Source organism: Crocodylus porosus, unplaced genomic scaffold, assembly GCF_001723895.1.
Source record: "Crocodylus porosus isolate Cpor-Errol unplaced genomic scaffold, CroPor_comp1, whole genome shotgun sequence".
NCBI lineage: Eukaryota > Metazoa > Chordata > Crocodylia > Crocodylidae > Crocodylus > Crocodylus porosus.
Genome location: NW_017728886.1, coordinates 152,971,558 through 152,991,629, shown reverse-complemented (window position 1 = coordinate 152,991,629; position 20,072 = coordinate 152,971,558). Strand labels below are relative to the sequence as shown.

At 41.6% G+C, this 20,072-nt stretch overlaps 1 protein-coding gene across 3 annotated transcripts in view; it reads left to right on the top strand.

Moving 5' to 3' along the window:
* The window catches only part of NEDD9 (neural precursor cell expressed, developmentally down-regulated 9), a 146,833-nt gene that overhangs the window by 100,552 nt on the left and 26,209 nt on the right, over positions 1-20,072 (top strand). The window contains exon 1 of one of the 3 annotated variants that reach the window (XM_019543278.1): positions 172-372. The exons of 1 other annotated variant lie outside the window; for it this stretch is intronic. In XM_019543278.1, the coding sequence (XP_019398823.1) occupies positions 361-372 (12 nt within the window). In that variant the 5' untranslated portion in view covers positions 172-360. Of the gene's footprint in view, positions 1-171; positions 373-10,019; positions 10,065-20,072 lie in introns of those variants that run through there. One more of the 3 variants, XM_019543270.1, reaches the window with a different exon arrangement.

Below are 20,072 nucleotides of genomic sequence, written 5' to 3'. Positions count from 1 at the left end.
ACTCTGTAGAGGTGGAAAATCATGTCTTGGCGGGGTGAGGAGGAGGATAGTGTTTCTGGAGGTGGGAAAAGAGGAGGGGTCACTGTCATTTTGTCCCAGCTCACCTCCTTTTCTAACCAATAGTGGAAAGCTATGCAAATCAGCAGCGCAGCCCATTTGCCGCAGATCACAACAATGAGCTCAGATGCGCTGGAAACTTAGCGGCTTCAAGAGTTCAAAGACTCAGACTGGAAAACCACCTTCAATTCTGGGACTATTTTCATTTTCACTTCTGAAAACATTACATGGGAAAGGAAGATGTGTGAGATTGTAGTGTATTCTGTCTAGTTTCACAGGACTACTCCAGATACGTCTGCAATCATGAAGTATAAGGTGAGGCAAATGGCTTTTTTAAAAAGATTTTTGTTCTTATTCAATGTGTATGTGCTGGGGGAACATTTACATTTTTAGTTTCATATGGACTCTGAGTGACATTTCCATACCAGTACAAGACAAAAGAGAACTGGATATGCCAGTTTTTTCCATACCTAGAATCAAAGGATATAAAGAACCTTTTTTCTTGAATTATATTGAGTTCTGTTTTGTTTTTTTTAAGGCTGTCAGAGTTTCAAAGAAAACTCTATCTGATTTCTTTCAGTTGCCACAGATACTGTGTTGGCTCAGAGTAGGTAGGAATGTCAAGTTTCAGACTCATTTGTTTTAAAACAGTTTTTTAAAGTATCTTTCTCTTCTCTCTGACTGGTTGTGCCCTATGTTTTTCAAGGGAACTGTAAAAATGTTCCCATCATCTTTCAGGGATACAAGTTGTAGCCATCATCTTTTAGAATTCTTAAAGTCCTCGTGGGAGGGAGATATTGTGAATGTAATGCTCTTGTCTGAAAGCATAAGGCATTTTCTTAGCTGCCAGCCTGGAACACACGGGCAGAATAGTGCATGTGCTGTATTTCAAGTCAACTGGACGCTTGTAAAAATCCTTTCTGTTTTCAGCTGCAGAAACAAGAACTTTATGAGAAAGAGAACTTTATTCATCTTCAGCAGATGCATATCATATTGATGTGTAACCCAGATTGGGACCTCATCAGGAAAAAAAATAGCCTGAGGCGTGGGTGGGTTCTTCAGGAATTTCACTACTGCTTTTGCATATCCAGGGGAAAGATCTTGAATAATTGCCCTGAAGTCAAAAGGAATTGCTCCAGATTTAGGATTGCAAAATAAGGACCCTTAAATACTAAAGAATTATAATAGGATAGTGTGGAAAACAATTCTGTAATTTTTAATGTTGTGTGAATTTAAGAGAGAACATGCTTTTCTGTAATTTTTTGATGCTGCTATATCACTGTACATACCTAGATAATGCTCCTTCTATTTACAGCACTTAGTTCCAGGAACTCCTGCATAGCACTGTCGCTACCAAAAGGGAAATTAATACCAGTGGATATGTATACGTAAATACACATTTTGTGATGTTTAGCATTTTTTTAGCATATAAACTTTTATTTGTCCTGAAAAAAGATCAGCCTGTTTCTTAAACTTCATAAACATATGTTTTTTGTGAGCAACTTTACAGCAGGTTTGCTTTAATTGGTTATGAGCAAGAAATCAACTGTATTTTTGGCCATTAGAACCATACTTCACTATCTTTAAAAAAAGCTTTTTTTAATCAGATTTTAAAATAAAGTTCTGCTAAAAGATGTGCACATGAAAAGCTGACGTGTCAATAATAGTATTATGCTGACTTTTAAATACCTGGACAGGGTACTGAAGCATTAAATTACTGCTCAGACATATGGTAATCTTGTGTGATTGGAAAAAAGGAGGGGGGGGAAGGAACATTTTAGTTTTCCTGCCAAAAAAGCCCCTTCAAACTCAATAAAAAGGTGATTTAGAAATATCACATGCATTACACACACTTCCTTAGATTTAAGCTGTTCCAAGCAGGGACCATCTTTTTATTCTATTTGTGCATGGTCCAATATAATGGAGCCCTGCTCCTTCAATGATAAATGTGCTGCATGAACCTGTACAAAAAAGAAACTCTTGTTGCTATCAGAATATAAGTCTATACAATATTAATGACACAAATACATTCTATTGGGGCAATACAGAGGAGCCCAGTCCAACCCCACCTAACTTAATTTTAGGAAAGCTGGGGTCCCACTCTTATCGCAGTTTCCTGTTTTTCTAATGAGCTGTACCCTAGAGTCCGTTGCAGGCAAACAGGTACCAGTGTGATGCGGGTTATACAAAGCCTAAATAGCCCAGTACCAAATAACTTGGGAAGCTCTGAACTGGATAACTCAGTACTTATAACTGGGCTAAGTAAAGGCCAGTGATCCAAGCCCCCACCTCCCACCCCCCTTTCCATTTTACTGTTCTAGCCTATTTGTATTCAATACAAGTCTGAAGAAAGTTTAACTTGCACACAAAGACTATCATGTACTTACTAATATAGGAAAGTATGAGAACTAATACAGGAGTGTACAGGAACCATGAGAATGGCCATTTCATTTGGTGGAAATTATTGTTTGTTTTAGCATTAAATAAATTCTCACTGGTCATGAATGAGGAATGCAGTGTGCTGACTGCTAAATGACAGGCCTGCACAATTATATAATCCTGAAAATTCCTCATCTCTTTCCCTGGCTAGAAACAACTTCGCAGTAGTGAGAAGATCATATTTCACACGTAGTCTTAGCCTGCTGTGAGAGTATGAAATGATAAGCCTCTTTACCAGCAGAGCTCTACCCTGCTCTGTAAGGTTTCTCCTCTGCGATTCATTAGGGCTTTGGCTTAGAAGGTGATTACGTAATTCTAGATGGGCAAACCACACAAAGAGAAAGAAAGACCCTTTCAAGAAAAGACAGAAGGTTTGTGGCCTCCATAAGCCTTCCTGTCAGAGTAGCATGTTTACATTTCCTAGGAAGTTTGAAGTGTTTATTTAAACTGTTTACCCAGGACAAACTTTCTTAAATACATTTCTAGAGGGGCCGATGGGAAGAGGAGACAAAGATAATACTTGCTTTTTACTGTTTTTTAAACTCAAAATCTGTATATTGTTTCTTTTCTTTCTCTGGAGTTAACATTGTGTAGGTTGTTTTTGTCAGTATACAGAGAAAGAAGAAGCTGTTGTAATACATGTATTACTTTAGGTCTCGATTAGGGGAAGGGCCCAGATTGCACAGGTTGTTCTGATACCAGGTGTACAATTGACTTTGTTTAACTAAGTGCTTACTGGCAGGAGCCCAGGAAGCTATGCATGCTTGACCACTCCTCACAGCCCATCAAAGGGTTTTTGAGGCTCCATTTTTTCTCTATTACGAGGCTGCCTACCAGCACAAGGATGCCTGCAAACACAGGATGACCCAGGTGTTCCAATGTGTTGCTTAGTGGTTAGAACAGGATCTGGCTTATGCAAGTGGCCTTGGACAATCTCTGAACTTCTCCTGGCCCTGGTTTCAATCCAACAGGCCTCAAAGGCACCTCGTAATCTAGACTGACTCCCTGTCTTCCTAAAACTCTGATGCACTTTATCCCTATGCATTTCCTCAAACTCATATGGACTTTATAATATGCCATCATTCACCTCCAGGTCTCTTGAAGATCTTCTGCCCTTCCTTGCCTTTCTGGAACCTAAACTTCTTTAATTCTCTTTCATAAACCCCTCTTCAGATATGAGGGTGAAATGTCAAAATTCCGATGGGCTTTAACAAGGTCACAGCTTAATCCCTTGTTTAATCCCACTCTTTCCTTCCTCACTGTACTACCTGCATCAAAGTCAATGGAATTATGGCCCATACCCTTGTACTCTTGCAGTCCATACTTACAGACAACCCAGTGAGGTTGCTCTAGGAATCTCCTCTATCAGCTGCTGCCAAGTGCACTGGAGACTGAGGTCTCAAGAGCAGCAGTGAGTAAGCACCTCCAGAGTGGCCTCACTAAGTGCATTTCTGGATTTGAACATACATATGGAAACAGGTAGACTGGGTGTGCTTGGGAGTATCCTGGCCACAGCACACTACCACGATAGTACAGACATGAAACTAGTCTCCCAAAGCTTAATTATTATGACCTTTGAATATTTCATGTGTTCCACCGGCTTTCCCTGACCAATAAGGTAGCCATCATAGAGGACATCCCGGTTTTCTGCTACTCTGTCCTCCATTGATACAAAACCCGAGGCAACCAGACTGTCCTCTATGGTGGCCACCCTACTAACCAACCCATTCTAATCTACAGTGCATTTATATTAGCATATATCATACCCCTCTTCGACTGTGCCACATTGAACTTTTGGTGCAGGGTCTAGCCAGAGCGCCTGATTTCATGCATCTCCAAAGCCCATGGAGTGAGCGTGACTGCTGCCACTCATCCCCTTCTTTCCTGTGCTGCTGAATTCAGCAGGGAGGGGATGGGAGAGGAAGGCTGAACAGCAGCAGCCTTCACCTCCGGGCTCTAGAACTACATGAAAGCAAGAGCTCTGGCCAGATCCCACCCCAATCAGCTGGAGAACCGAGAGCTCACTGCTCAGTGGAGCTCCAGCAGAAGTCTGTGCTGACCAGACAGTAAACTCAGAGGTCACTGTACATGCATGGTACAGCCAAAGTGTAAAAACCACACTCCCCTTGACTCATTCCTGGATCCCCTACTGGGCACAGGACTTCGTGGACCTCGGAATATCTGTAGGATTTGGTAATTTGGTAATACTGCAGCATATAGGTCTACATAGGACTTGAAGGGATCCTCTGAATCTAATCACCTGCTAACATGAGCAATACTATGTGGCAAAATGAAAAGGGATTTTTGTGATAGTAAGACTGACAACTGTTCACCCATCACAAGCAATATGAAAAAGAAAATTAAATAAAAGAGTCATTATAGAATCAAAAAGGAGTAGAAGATGACTGCATTCCCGGTCTCATTTAAGCCAATAACAATGACATGTATGTAAAGTACGAGGTCTTGGTTATCTATTTTTAGATAATGTTGGGAAAGGAAGGAACCTAAACAAATCAGTTTGAAATGCCTGCCATTTGTATTGTGGCACAATGTAGCAATACATAGTCTTAAATACAACTGCCTAGATGCCAAGACAAACAAATGGTGTCACTGGGAAGAAATACTCTATTTCCAACCAGAAATGCTTGTGAAAAGCTGCTTGTAACCCAGGCAATGAAAGGCTTGAAGTATTTGGCTATGTAAAAGGAAAAGAACTCCCTGTACTTTACTGACCAAAAGCTCTCCATTTTGTTTACTCCTTACATTCCTGACATCACCCTGTGACTGTTGAGGCATACAAAATATGCGGTAAATAGGAACCAAAACCATACTGGAAAATACATTACAGGGCAGACTAATACACTTAATGACTCCCTCTTTATTCCAGAAAGTAATGCAGAGCCTCTAGATAGCTTCCATTACTTTGTATTTTAGAGAACATATCTAAAATGATTAGGATTAACAGATTTAATTTTCGCCTTTTCAGAAGTCTCCAAGGTAGATTTGTGACGTAGAGTTATCTTGTTAGAAGTCTGTTATCAGTAAAGCTGAACCAGTTCAAGTTACTATATCCCAGGGGTGAGTTTAACACTGGCTGTCCTTTTTTGAATCTGGCTCAGTTCTCAGCATTGATGACCTTAATGTGCTCCACTTAACCCAAAAATGTCCATTCTACACATTTCTCAAGCATTTCTTACACCATTGTGTCATATACATGCGTGTTTTAGCTTCAGATTGGCTCTAATCCTGAAACTTTTACTCTAGTAAAATTCTGATTAAACTCCATGGTTAAGCAAAGGTTGATAGCCTTGTTAATCCTTATGTCACAGAAGGGGTGACAAATAGATATACATGGGGTGAGTGAAGAAGAATCAGTAACTGACAACACTGCACTCTCCTCTTACTCTGGCTATGTTAGAGCTCCTCCTGAAAATTCACGTTCTGCAGGCAATGACTGGTGATTTATGAATGGAAAGCTGCTGTTCTCTTGACAGCACATAAAGGACAGTGGCAATGGACAATGCTCTTTGACAAACTACTAGGGGCTCAGTGGAGGCCAAAATGGTTTGTAACATGTTAGGCAGGCATGCGCAAATAAGCTTTGGTCTCCATCGCTCTTCAGGAGCCTGAAGGACATAGAGCCAAATTATTAGCCTTTTCTGCTAGAAATGATCCCTAATAAAGGGAGAACAAATAAAACAACTCCATATAAAGTCATAATTTTTTCAGGGATAACATAGTAGGATCTGGCCCATTGCCACCTGTATATCAGTTTTAGGTACCTATCTGCCCTCCACAACCCTAGTATCCAAGCACTTCACAACCTCTGAATCGACTCATCCTTACAACACACCCTTGATGGTGGGCAGTGTTGGTAACCCCATTTTACATATGGGGAACTGAGGCATAGGGTGTCTCAGTGACTCATCCAATGAGACCTGGGGCAGAGCAGGAAAAGGAATGTAGATCTCTCACATCATAACACTGTTAGTTCAGACCTTCCAACTCTGAACTAATAAAATGTCATATAAAGCCATGAAAAAGAAACTTATAAAAGAACTAGCTAGTGATGAAAAACATTTTAATTGATGTGAAGACCTGGCATGAGGATGAGAAATTTTAGTTGTTTCTGGAAAATATATCTGGAAACTCTAATCCCTAAACTGGGCTGGATTAATTAAACTTTCAAAAAGTGTCTATCAATTCCTGATTTGGGCTGACTAAGAAAGAATGCCACAAGAACAGTCTTTCTTGTGACATTTTGTTATTTTAGTTCCATTTGAACCCAGGAGGTAAAAAGAGGTGCAACAGTTGAGGGTAAAATTAATTTTACCCATACTTTTTCAGCACCCTTATCAAGCATCAGATTACATTTTAAGGATTGACCTGAATCTTCACTCACTCTCTCAGAGGCACTTTGCTGGAACATTGATGACTGCACAGCTGATATGACAATACTGAAGGTGTGTTTAACAATTTAGGCTAATCCTGCCAGACAGAAGATGCTTCCCTGCTAACTTGAAATTGGTGCTGGGACCCCACCACTAATAAAACTGATATCACATGGGGTCACACTGGCTTCTTCCTGAGTTATGGAGGCTTAGCACTGAGCTTTGAACTCTTGTGTGTGCTTATTTGGGAGAGGCTTATATTATCAGATAGACTGTGCTCTGGTGAACTTACACACAGAGGAGTCATTACACTGCTGAGTCCAAAGGCCTCGGGTAAAGTTCTACTTGACTCAGACAGAATTCCTCCCAAGTGACATACACCACATAGAGGTCATTCCACCATTAGAGCTGGCACAGCTGTCTTTCACTTCCACACTACCAAACTGTGGAGAGGCTTGGGGCTGTGGACCCACCCTATTTTTTTCAAAAAGCTAGTAGCATGGGGATGTAAGGACTGCAGTCCTCACCCACAGTGGGTATTGGTATTTGGCAGATGTGCAAAAAAGGAGACTTCTTGCTCAGCTACAACTGCAGTGAATCCCCAAAAGTAACCTAGAAATACATGATCACTGCATGGCATCTCAGCTGTGCAAAAATATCACTGTCATTGTCATGACAATATCATTGTCATTGGATGGGTTAGGGTCATAAAAACAACTTCTTAACCAGTTAGTCATGCTTTCCAGAGCACTTAAGTCACTTCAGAGCCTACAGTTATGTGCTTAAAACTGCCTAAGGGCCAGATCCATAAAGGTATTTGGGCACCATGCTCCCATCAGGTTCACTACTTGTTAAGTTGCTACGTACCACAAATGACCCAAGCCAGCGGTTCTCAGACTTTTTTTTCGTGGACCAATTGAAAATTGCTGAGGGTTTCAGTGGACCACTTAATAAACTTCTTTTTGTTCTTCAAATCAAAGCACACAACTCATATTTTAATATCAGTAGTCTTACCTTACAGGTACAGATATTCTCGATTGTTCCACAACCGTTTTTCAGACCACCTGAATGGAGCTTGCAGACCACAATTTGAGAACCTCTGACCTAGGCCACAGTCCCATTTTAAAAGCAATGCAAGGGCTTGTTTCCCATTGACACACTGCTTCCTTGGGGTGGCTACACTGGCTTTGCTTTTCTAGGTTTGGAGCATGTCAGCAGGAACAGGTGGGTGAAGCAGGCTCTAGGGCAGCCCAGCCACACAGCATGCTGCCACTTTTGTGAATGTCCTCTTTTGTTACTTGTATCCTTTTGAATCGTCTACCTTAGGGCTGTCTAAACTGGTGGCTGTGTGTGTGATGTAGTAGTGGTGGTGACAGGCCCAAACAAGCAGTGTAGCAGTTGGGGCATGCATGCAGTGCAATGGGAGAGATAGCAACCCAGAGCTCATACTATTGCAGCCCACGTGGAATACAGTACCCAGCCACTTAAGAAGCTGTACAGCTCTGGTCTACCTGATGGGTGGGTATCCTAAGACGCACACCTACATCCTTCTTTGATTACAGAGATATTTTGCACTAGGTCTTCAGTGGGAACAGTTGTGAAGAGATACTTTGGGTGTGTGTTGGGAAGGGGGTGCAATCAATGTGTATGTACAGAAAAAGCAAACAATGAATGTATGCATCTGGTACACCACCTGCTTTGCACAGGAAATTGTATTTAGAGATATTAATCCTTTTTTCCCCTGTAAATTCATTCACATCCTTTGAGGTCAATGAAGCTGGGTCTATTGACACCAGCAAAGGATTTGACACTTAAATTTTGCTGCCTATAACAGGCTTATCTTATAAACTTACCTTTTTCTTTTTTTCTCTCATCCACCCTTTGCAAGTCATGGGATATTGTTGTCATTTCTAAGGAGCTGATTTTTGTCTAGCTCATTTGGGTGTAACTTGCGTTTGACAGGAAATGAGGTTGCTAAAATTGCAATTTGGCGTCCTGGAAACACAGTTCTGCAGGATGACAGAAACTGTATATCATCCCCAGAGATGGAAGTCATGCCTGCCTTTCTATTTATTTAATTTGTGTGTTTATTTTAAAGACAGGTCATTCTTAGATGGAATGGCGTTGCCTACCTTGGAAAGAAAGAATGATAAAACTGGATTAACTCTACATGTAAGATGCATATCAAAAGCCTTTAAAAACCAAAAACAAAAAGAAACTCCCAAGAATGTTCCCCTTTCACTGAAAGTTTGGATTTTTCACCAGGAACAACCTTGTGAATTATGGGCAGTCAGTGGAACCTAGGGAATGCCAGAATATCCTACGAACAAATCTTGTTTCCCAGCAACTGTCTTCTTGCCCACTTCAAGATGGGAGGCCAGGGAAGTGCCATGACCAGGGACCTACCTAAATCAGGGCAAGACAAAGGTTTTTTCACAGCCTGCTCACAGTGTACAGAGCCACTTTCACAGTCATTTTGTAGCAGCCCCATCTGCTGATTGGCCATGAGGCCTTGGAGGCCCCACTTCTCACCTCTGATCTGCAGAGAGGGCTGTCCTTCAAGCAGCCTAACTCCCACTGATTGGCAGAGAGGCCTTGGTGGGGAAGGAAGGATGACGGGGTGGCCACCATCTTTGCTGCTCCCCTTCATGCTGCTACACCAGCCGATGCCTTTCCCTCCCCCACCGTGAGCTGTGAGGCCAGGCACCAGTGGCCACGAAGACCTTTGGCTGCCACTGGGGAGCCAGCATTTTATTCTTAGTAAGATTTTTTTTTGGCAATTCTGTTGGAAATCATAGTATACGCCATTTTTCACAGCAATTGTGGAGAGCTGAGTTTTTCATACTTTCCATGAAAATCACAACAGTGTGCATTAGGTAGGTGCCTAGACATGTCCCTTTTCAGGGAACAACTCTTTATTCAATAAAAAAGAATAAGATGTTCACACTATCTGTCTAGCATGTCATTTGCAATAGTTTGTGTGTATTGTTTTAATTCTTTTCCTAGTAATTTCAAGTTAAAACACCTGAGATGATCATTCAGCTGTCTGGGAGTTTTAACATATATTGCACTTGTCAACAAGTTGTCCAATGAGTATTTTCTTGCATTGACAGGCTGCATCAACACAGTAAATACAGTGGGTCTAACATGGCTTGCAGCTACACATACTACATCCAGGTGAATTCAGTAAAGTTGTGCTGAACTTTTTCTTAAAGCAGGTCTCTTAATTTTTTTTTTTTTTTAAATAAAACATGGGGCAGTCTACCTTTGCCATCTGTATAGTTCTCATGACCTTTGGGTGATTTATTATGTAACAATAATAGGCTTCATTTATACTGCAGTTTCAACTGTAATGATGAACTCATTTATAAGACTCTCTCTTACCTTTGCTACACAACAAGTCTACATTTTCAGCATAAAAAGATCAAGATGGGAACACCAGATAATGAAAATTAAAACAGCTCACAGAGACTGTTCAAATTTTGATAGAGCTGTGATGGAACCTGGCCTGCCAGGTACGTTTCAAAATCTGCCTGCCACCAGGTTTCCATAGAAAACCTACTTGGCTTCCAGCCTGCTTTGGGGCAACCCATCTTGAAGGAATCAAGAATCTGGAATCCTTGAGAGGGCCAGCTCCCAAGCTTATAACCTGGCAGCCCATGTTCTCAGGACTTCCAGGATCCACAGCTTCAGAGCAGTCAATCAGGCAATCTTCTCTGGTATTGTAGGGCCCTCTCACCACGCCTCTAAATCATAATGAAATCAAAATAATCCCATGAAATAGTTATCTTTCTCCTCACAACTCTATTGTAATGCGTCTCCCCTTCCTGCCCCACCTAAGTTGCACAGATAAGGGTTAAGTTTGCTGTAAAGTAAAATTCATCTGGAAAAAGACATGCTACAAATGCCTGAGAGTAGAGTTTCAGAACTTAAAACAGATTTCAGGATTATTTCTTTCTTTCTCTCTCATTGTTTTTTATCCTCTGCTCCTTCTACCCTTAAATATCTAATATCCAGCCTCTTTTTGCTAAGAACTTGTCTGCCTAAAGCAAAGGTTAGGGTTTTCACACATTTCTGGATTTAGGTGTATTGTAGTTTAATTGCATTTAGATCATTTTTATTTTGAGGCTATTGTTTTCTCATTTTATTTTTTCCTCCTTTGTCTGTGGATGTGACCAAATGCACATAGACCTTTGTGGGGATTTTGGAAAGTCCTTTTAAAGCCAGGGTACTACAGGATGTCCTTCCTTAGATGAGAGATAGAGGCAGGCATTGGTGGAGACCAAAAAATAAGCACAAGACATTGGTGAAGTAGATTGCAATGGGTTGTCAAGATGAGGTATTGGATGAGGTGTACCTTTCTGCGGAGTGAATAGGGACCTGCCACTCCAGCACTACCAAATACCAACTGTATACAGATCAAGATGCAGGATACTCTATCTGCCTGAAAGCACTGCTTCATCTTGTACTTCGTCACCTGTACAATGTCTATACCTGCTTTCTCTGTTGTCTTTATGGAGGGCCTACCAACATAGAACCTGCCCCGCCACAGAGCTGCTAGCAGTACTGTTGATTCTCATCAACAGTTCCCTGATGCTACACAAGACAGTATTACTCTATCTGTTCCTTTTCTCTGTCTAACTGTAATTTGCCAAGCCAAATTATGACTTTGATTCTAAGTCCCAGCTGTACAGAGTCTACCTAGAAGAGATACCATGTGGCAAGAAGGAACTGTCACTTCTGTTGAACGCCTTCCCTTCAATATCTGACAGGTTTTATGTCAATCCTTAGTTGATGCGCCACTTCTATGCTCTCCACACCCTTAGAATCAAAGGAATGATCTGGCCGGCTATTTACTCATTTACATTTTAGGTCAGGTTTTGTGAATGCACTGTAGGAAATGTAAGACAAAAAACAAAAACAAAAGTCAACCCAGCAAAAAAACAGGCCAGTCTGTACTGTCTGTAGTCCTATTGTTCACAAAGAGAAACACAGAACTACTGTTTTACTCCAAATTTGCAAGGCATTATAATTTAAACAAAAAGCTTTTATTTTTTGTGTTTATTTATTTTATAAACTAACTTGTCCATTTGAAAGCGTCAGGCATAAAAGTAATCTCATGATGTATTCACTCAGGGGAGAACAATGAAGTATTTTATTCAGAGACTCATACATTCATGCTCTCTCTCCAATCTTTGCTTTGGAACTCCTCCTTATATTTCTCCATTCAGTGTCCCTCCTCCCTTTCCCCCCTGAGTATTAACCCCTCCCCTAGAAATAACAGCAGCCCTTGCCAGAGATTTGTTACTAGACTCTGAAAGAGCTCAGCTCTACAAAGTGTTTGAACATCTTCAAGGGGCCGAGTGCTCTTCACACCCAGTAACATCATCTCTATTGCAGGATATCAATAGCTCCCATTTGTTTGCAATCCATCCCTTTTACTCTGTAACTAAAGATAGGTTTCTCAGAATTGAGGCTGCTTGTACATTAAAGGACTGAACCCTAAATTTGAATCCTGCTTTTGGATCTCTTCATGGCCCATTTCAGTATCTGAACTGAGAATGTAAAACATCTGGGATCTGATCATCCCATCAGCTGAATGCCTGCCACTCCCGCTGAAGTTAGTGGGTGTTGTGTCTGCTAACACTGGCAAGGAATATAGTGCAAGGTGCCAACAGGAATATTCAAGAGGTGAGTTATGTTCACACAAACACTCACAACCCACCATTTTCATATCCCTCCACATTTCCATTAAAGCAAGTTTGTTATCCCTGCTGTCTGAGCAAGTGGTCACAATCACCTGCACAAAATGCATGAACCTCTGATATTCCAGAGTAGACTCTGAAATGTAACCATCTCCCCCTCCCTTCTCCCCCTCAGGCGAGACAGAAAGGCTGGGACAGCTCAGCGGAACACTAAAATAATACGCTCACTTTTCTCCTCAGCAGACCAAAGATTTTTCCACATCACATAACCTCTAGACAACTTGGCATACTTCAGCCTGACTGACAGCCTCCCTCCAGAGGTGCACAGCAGTGGAATGGCAGGGCACTCCGCATTGGAGATGTGCCTTTATTAGGCTTGACTCAGGATGGAGCTATGAGGCCCTTCACCTTTGTTAGTATTAACCATCACGGATGGAAAATGCCTTCATTTCAATGAACAAAACCTCTAATTATCTTGGCTCGTCTCACTTTACCACAAAAGGGATCTGTTTTGAAAGAGAGCATTTATTATTTTTCTGGCACACAGGGAGAGAGCCTGAAAAGGGGAGCAGTGGGCTGGTGCTGTAATCTTCAGCATGTAACTATCGTTTTGTGACACTGAGACCCTGAGCCTTTGCACACAGACTCTCCCTTTCAGCCTTGGCTGTGGACTGAGGAAGTCACCTCCCTGAGGCAGCTAATGACTTAGGATAATTTACCAGTCTGAGTGGGAAGGACTTACACCCCCCGATCCCTTTTTTCTTTGTATGTGTAGACAGAAAAAACAGCCATGTGCCAGCAAGCAGGCCAGAGGTGCAACAGCCAGGGTCTATGCCCTGGACAGCAGCTGAGATGGGCCAGGCTGGCAATGGTAGCTGTCATTCATATTCTCCCCGCACTCCTGCCAAGTGGGTGCTCAGGGGTAGGGCCACAGTCATTCACCGTTTATGTCATTCAAGCAAGCATGAACACATATGCACCAGACACCAGGGCTGACACTCTCTCCTCCTTCCCATCCTTGATGTGAGAAGGCAAGTAAAAATAGCTTTCTTAGAAGTTGACTCTCTTACTTTGCAGCACCTTTAGTTTTAGCAGCTTGCACCCCTCCCTTCCTCCATCCTCTCCACCCCCCCCACCCTCAAAAAAACCCCATATTTTTTTGCAGATACCAAAAATGCTTCAGGAGTTTTCTTCTTCAAATGGACAGTACAATAATAGCTCCTTTATCCCAGAGGCTGTGATGGAGGAAAATGGGCAGGGGCGGCTGAAGTTAAGAATGAATGGATGCAAAACTGTCTGATAACTCTGAGACTGAAGCTGGTTTTTGTCAGCAGACACAATCCAGCATGAACTCTCTCTAGCAGGGTGTTCTGAGCCTGCCCCCAACATGGCTTGTGCCCAAGTCATTTTGTTCAGGACTAATTTCACTCTGTATTGCATTTTCCACTTTGGTAGGAGAGAGAGGGGAATGAAAGCATTAAATGCCACCATCAAGGAATGGTGTGACACAAATACTATACTCCTTAAGCTTTCTTCAGACAAATAGCCATTTACTTTAAAAAACCAGAAGCAAAAACGAGGGTGACAGAAATAAAAATACAGCAAGAAATAGGGGAATCTGTGCATAATTATTAAAAAGTCACTGGTTTGTGCGTAGACACTTATGTCACTCCTTTGTTTCTTCTTCCTTTTCCTGCAAGTGTCCAAACATAGCAAAAGGGTTGTTTGGAGTTTGAAACAAACCATTTGTTAGTATGCAGGAGGAGTTACACCCTTTTTTGCTTACAAACAGAGGTAATTTCCTTGGTATTGTTCTAAGAAAAAAAAGAAGAATTAATTACCGTGTGTGGGTCAATGCACATAGGCATACGTGCTCTAGAATGTTTTTGTAACGTTTCCCTTAGAGAAGTGGGAGATGCATGGCTAGTTAAAGCTTTTTCTCATTCAGTCTTTTATGTGCAAGCATAGCTTAGCAAGGAGTTGAAGTGATGGCCCTGCACTGCAATGCCAGCACCATATCAGTGAGCCTTTAAAAAAAAGCCTGTTGGATTTAATCCCATAGCCTATCATTTAATTTTCCCCACTGTTTGCTTTTGTGTTTGCTTCCCCACTTTTTACATGTCACACAGTCTTGTTACCTATGTCACTTGCCATGTTTACTCTAATGGAGAGAATGGACCCTTCTCTCCTTGCCTCTTGCCATCTCTCTCCAGCTGCTACAGCCCCATCAGCAATGCCTCTGAATCACAAGTATCACAACATCCCTTTCAACTCCCCACACTGAAGGAAAAAATAAACCAAAAAAAAAAAACCCCAGCCATTCTTCCAAGAACCTAATGATGCAGACAGGTACCCAATTCTCTAATTTCAGTAGGAAGACAGTCCCTAGGCACTTTCAACAATAGCCACTAGGAATTTGTCTACCTAGTTATGTCTAAATATCTTTAAAGCCTGGCTTAACAGCCCATTGCCATCTGGGGGAACAAATGGTCTCATGGTCTTGTTCCTCACTTAAAGTTTGGCAAATAAAACATTTCACTGATCTTACCACATGGCAGCTCTTGCTCTTGGTCTGTTTCCCTGTCTTTACAATAGTGAAATCCAAGGTTTGCAATTTGAGGTGCTACTGTATTAAGTGTCTTAAAGCAATCACAGCTGCTTGCCTAAGACCTCTTTAAAAAATGCTAATGACAAGTCCACAAACTCAGAATATCTGAGGTTGTATCAAATTTAGGGATCCTGAAATCATTGTTGATGGGCAAAATACCAGACCAAAGAATTATTGCATCTCAGTGTGCCATTGGCTATCCCTCGATACGAGGAGGATGTCTGTCAGCACAGAATTACTGGTGAGTTTTAAGGTGGCTGAGAAGTCCAATCTGTGCTCTGTAAGTTTTTCCATAGATGTGGCAAATGGTGCCTTGGAGGGGGCACAACTATTGGCTAGGACATTGTGTGCTTTCCTTTTTCTTCTGCCATTTCTTGGCTTCCTGAGCAGACTGTTCTTTTCATCTGGTTCTCTTCAGGCTGTACCTTGATGTATGGTGCAGTGCCATTGAAACCTGTTACCAGCCAGGACTTCCCAATTTATAGGGTTGATGCCACCCTTCTTAAGGTATGCTTTCAGGGTGTCTTTGTAGTACTTCCTCTGTCCTCCATGGGTCCTCTTACCATGACTAAATTGAGAGAAGATAAGTTGCTTTGGGAGACGAGTGTCAGCCATCTGCACGCAATGGCCAGCTCAGCAGAGTTGATGAAAAAGTGTACATTGTTTGGGATGACTGTTTAATCTGCATGTGTACAGAAATTATCTGTTTACATGTTAATTCTCCCAAGTAGGACTCCTAATGGCCTGGCATCAGCATGCTTTACCAAATCACTTCTCTTATAGCACATGCTCTAACTGAATTTCTAGACAACAGCCATTGAAAATAGCCTTCTCCTCCACTCCAGTGCCCACAATTAGAGCAGTTGATGACTAGACAGAACTTCTGCATTTTTTCCCCAAAAACCTTAAGGAAAGCAGTGCTTGCAGGGGTCATCTTTGTTACACTTGTACCAAGACTTAGCACAAAGGGCCTCTTATCTTGGCTGGAGTTTCAAAGTATTATCAATAGACAGCTAGTGCCTTATGCTAATAATACAATATATGGTAGAGCTGCACAGTACAACCAGCGATTTACTGTAAAGGCCAGGAGCACTTGTTAGATAAGCGCTGTTACACTGTCATGGTACAGGAAGGATTCAGAGCACTGCCAGTGTACTACAGGGGGATCACAGCTACTTGTAAATGTATCAAGAACTTAGAGCCTGAAGGGGTCTCTATCTTGGTTTAGATGCCTTCTGCCTGGAACCACAGGGAAGATGGGATCTGTAGTATGGTTAAAGAAGGGAGTGACTGAAATCTGTTCCATTTTACGAAACACACTAGCCTTCCTCAGCCGACCAAAATGAAGGTACTCTCGCTTAGAATCCTCAAAATACAATTCTCATTTTCCTCACAGATAATCCCTGTACCACTGCCTCCCGATAGACCAGCCATATCAAGCATGTGTACTGCAGGTTCTAGCCCCTTATAGATAGGTTATTGCCTATTGCATTAGGAATATAAAGGGACTTTAAATTTTCTCCCTGCCAAAATAAGCCCAACAATTTTCCACATCAGCTCTACTACCAAGTGCTACGACCAAAGCAGAGAACACTTATTGTTTTGTCTTCACATTTCAAGCCTTATTTAGCATAATGCTCCACAGACAATTAAAATTGACCAAGTCTTGCCTCAAAGAGTAAATCTAATGAAATCCAGAATAACCGCTTCTGCTCAATGAGTAAATGAGGTCCTCAGGAAGGCCTATCGGGAAGCAAAGGCTGCGGTACTTACAATATCTTAATAGTCTTCCGATCCACAGGCTTGAGTCTTTGATCAGGTACAATCTGTCCACCACCTGCTGCGTGGAAATAGGATGGCTGCCAGCTTGGCACCTGGGGATGTAGCATGTAGCACCTGTTTTTGCAGCATACCTTAGCTTTCCCTGCCCGCACCAAATACAGAGAATACTGGCTGGGGAAGAATAAAGCCACATGGAATATTCAGACAAGGTTATTTGGGTAAATGTGACAAGAACCTCATCTGCCTATGTCCTAAGACCAACATGGTTACGAGCAATACCCCCAAAATATGGAATATTCAACATATGGAATATTTGCTCTGTGTGTACAGTACTTCTGGAAGCAAAGGATCAATTAAGGAGCTTATTGTATTCAGAGTCCTCCTAGTTATAAGCAGGCATTGTATAAAGGCATCAAAAACATAATAGTATCCATTTGCCTGTAGCTACACAATCCCCCCTAGGTCAATTATCTGCCTCGTATCAGTCCTTGACACTGACAGGGCTGCTGAGAGCCGTTTCTAAAATGCTAATCTCCATATGCATTTGGCGAGATTGCTATGAAATAATGGAGAGCCAGTTAGGTTAACTCACCTGCCCCAGTTGACACTGACAAGGAGCTGAAAGTGAAACAGCACTTGAAGCAGATCCAGAACACTTTAACATGCTGCCAACCAGATGGTGAGAAGGTCACTGGGACCACAATAATAAGCAACCAACAGGTTTTTGCATGGGAATTTTTATTTGCTCCAATTCCAACACAGCTCACGATTTTTTTCAGCACGCTGCTCTATCATACACTTCTAGAGGCCCAAATGTCTGTGATACACAAACATGCAGAACAAAGCCCAAGTTGTCAAGGTCTCTCAATACCTTTAATCTTATACACATATACGTATACATTTAGGTTAGTACTTTACTGTTGATTTATTTATTAAAATGTTGATGGCTCCTCCGCAGTCTTCCTCCTGCTTGGAAAACTTCACCTTCAAAGGTGCTCTATTGAACAGCCACAGCTGGCTAGACTTGGTATCTCAGTACCACAGTGACAGGTACATAAGAAATACATGTAGGTGGATAACAGATAAATTAATTTAGCTGAACAAGCTGGAGTCCCTTTTCCTTTCTAAGCTTCTTAGGGACTAACTTAAAAGAAAAACAACAGATTTAGAGGGTTATGATGTAATATGTCAGATGGGACAAATGTGTTTTATTAGCTGTGCTACAGGATAAAATTACAATGATGTAAAGACAAGGACCAATTTCATCCCTAGTGTAACTTCATTGAAATATCTGCATGCTGCTGACAAATGAAAAGAATATACCTGTACTAGGGAGAAATTAAAACAAGAAATGCAGTTCTTTTAATTTGCAACATGGTTAAAAATGACTTTCCTGTCTATCCAGGGCAAGATCAAAGCCTGTTTCCTGTTAACTGATAATATCAATAAAAGACAAATGAAGCCAGAGTTAGCCTAAGTTTTGAGAGCAGGTTCCTCCATTGAAAAAAAGTGTAAACCAGTCCTGCTTTAATCTTTTGTGAGCTGCGAAAGGCCTATCCATCTTTGGTATGCAAATTTGACAAAGCACACTCTTAAAAGTACAAGGAAGAAAAATGTGAGGGCGTTTGCTTATCAGAAAAGACTGAACAAGTGGAAAGAAAAATCTTGTTTTGAATTTTGAAAGGTCTTGGGAGGAACTAAAATGCTTCCAGTAAACAGCATTTGACACTGTGCCTTTAAACGAAGCAAAGGTAAATCCACAAGCCAGCTGAAACAAGCCACATCCCCTCTTGCAATAGATTAGCGCCATTTCTTTCATGTGTACTGTATCCAAATATTTTAGCTAGAGCACTTTAGATACAGTACCTATTATATTTTTTCAAGTGCTTACAATTACTTTATAGCTGTTTCTGTTGACTGCCTTCACTGAGAAGCAGGAAGGCGTGGAGCAGTGGTTGCCAACACATTTGGAAATATCACCAGTGCCAAGAAATGAATGTTCAGGGCCTTTGTGAGGGTTCCAAGAATGTCAGCATATATTGCCTGCCTGCTTTTCATTGAATACCTACTTTGGCCAATTACTCAGTACCAAATGTGCCAGACAATCATGCATATAGAAAAAGGGAGGGACAGGAGGGAAGTATGTTTGGTCTGCATACGGAGAAAGCATATTTTTAGAAGACATACCTGAGCTAGCTTTAAGCCAGCTAAGCTGGGATACTTTTAGCAGCTCAGCTGTGGTAGCATGGAGTTCAGCATGGGTTGAAAAACCTCTCCAAGATCTTGGGGAACTGACCCATGCTGACCTCTATGCTACTACAGATACATTACTAAGCATGCACAAGCTAGCTAGCTCAGGAAGCTCTACACAAGTCTCGGTGGTTGCAGTGACTGCAGCATTGACAAACTCTTACATGTACACAGACATTCAAGTAACATGCTCCTGGTTATTTAGGATAGAAACAAGATAGCATATGATTGAACAACACCTCATACACAGAGGCCATATTTCCAACTGGAGCCTTTAGATAGTTTGCTAATAACAATATTTAAATAATGATGAAATGATACAATTTGTTAGAAGTATTCCTCGCACAGAGAGAACATGCCTGTGCCAGAGAGATACCATACAGGGGACATTTTACCTGCCTGAGACAGTGCCACTCAATGTTTCATGGTCAAGGAAGATTATAGAAAAAATAAGAAATGGGAAATCTAGATAAGAACCGTGAGAGAAGCCTGGTTCCTTTGGTTGACAGTTTAATTTATAATTATATCCTTTATAGTCCTAGTCACCTATTCAAACATTACCTAGCTCAGCATTTCTCAACCCATGGGTCACAAGAATATATGAAAGGGTTGTGAACAAACTTTAAACATGGATTCTCCTTTAAAGGAGAAAAGCGTGGGAAACGATGGCTTTTCCTTTGCAGGCTGGCAGAGTTCCAGCTTGCTTGGGGCCCCCCATGCCCTACACCACCCCCTACCCCACAGACCAAGGGCTGGGGGCAGCAGGTTGGGAGAGAAGGGCACTGGGTCAAGACTGGCCATCAATGTTTACAAATGGGTCCTGGCACAAAAAAGGTTGAT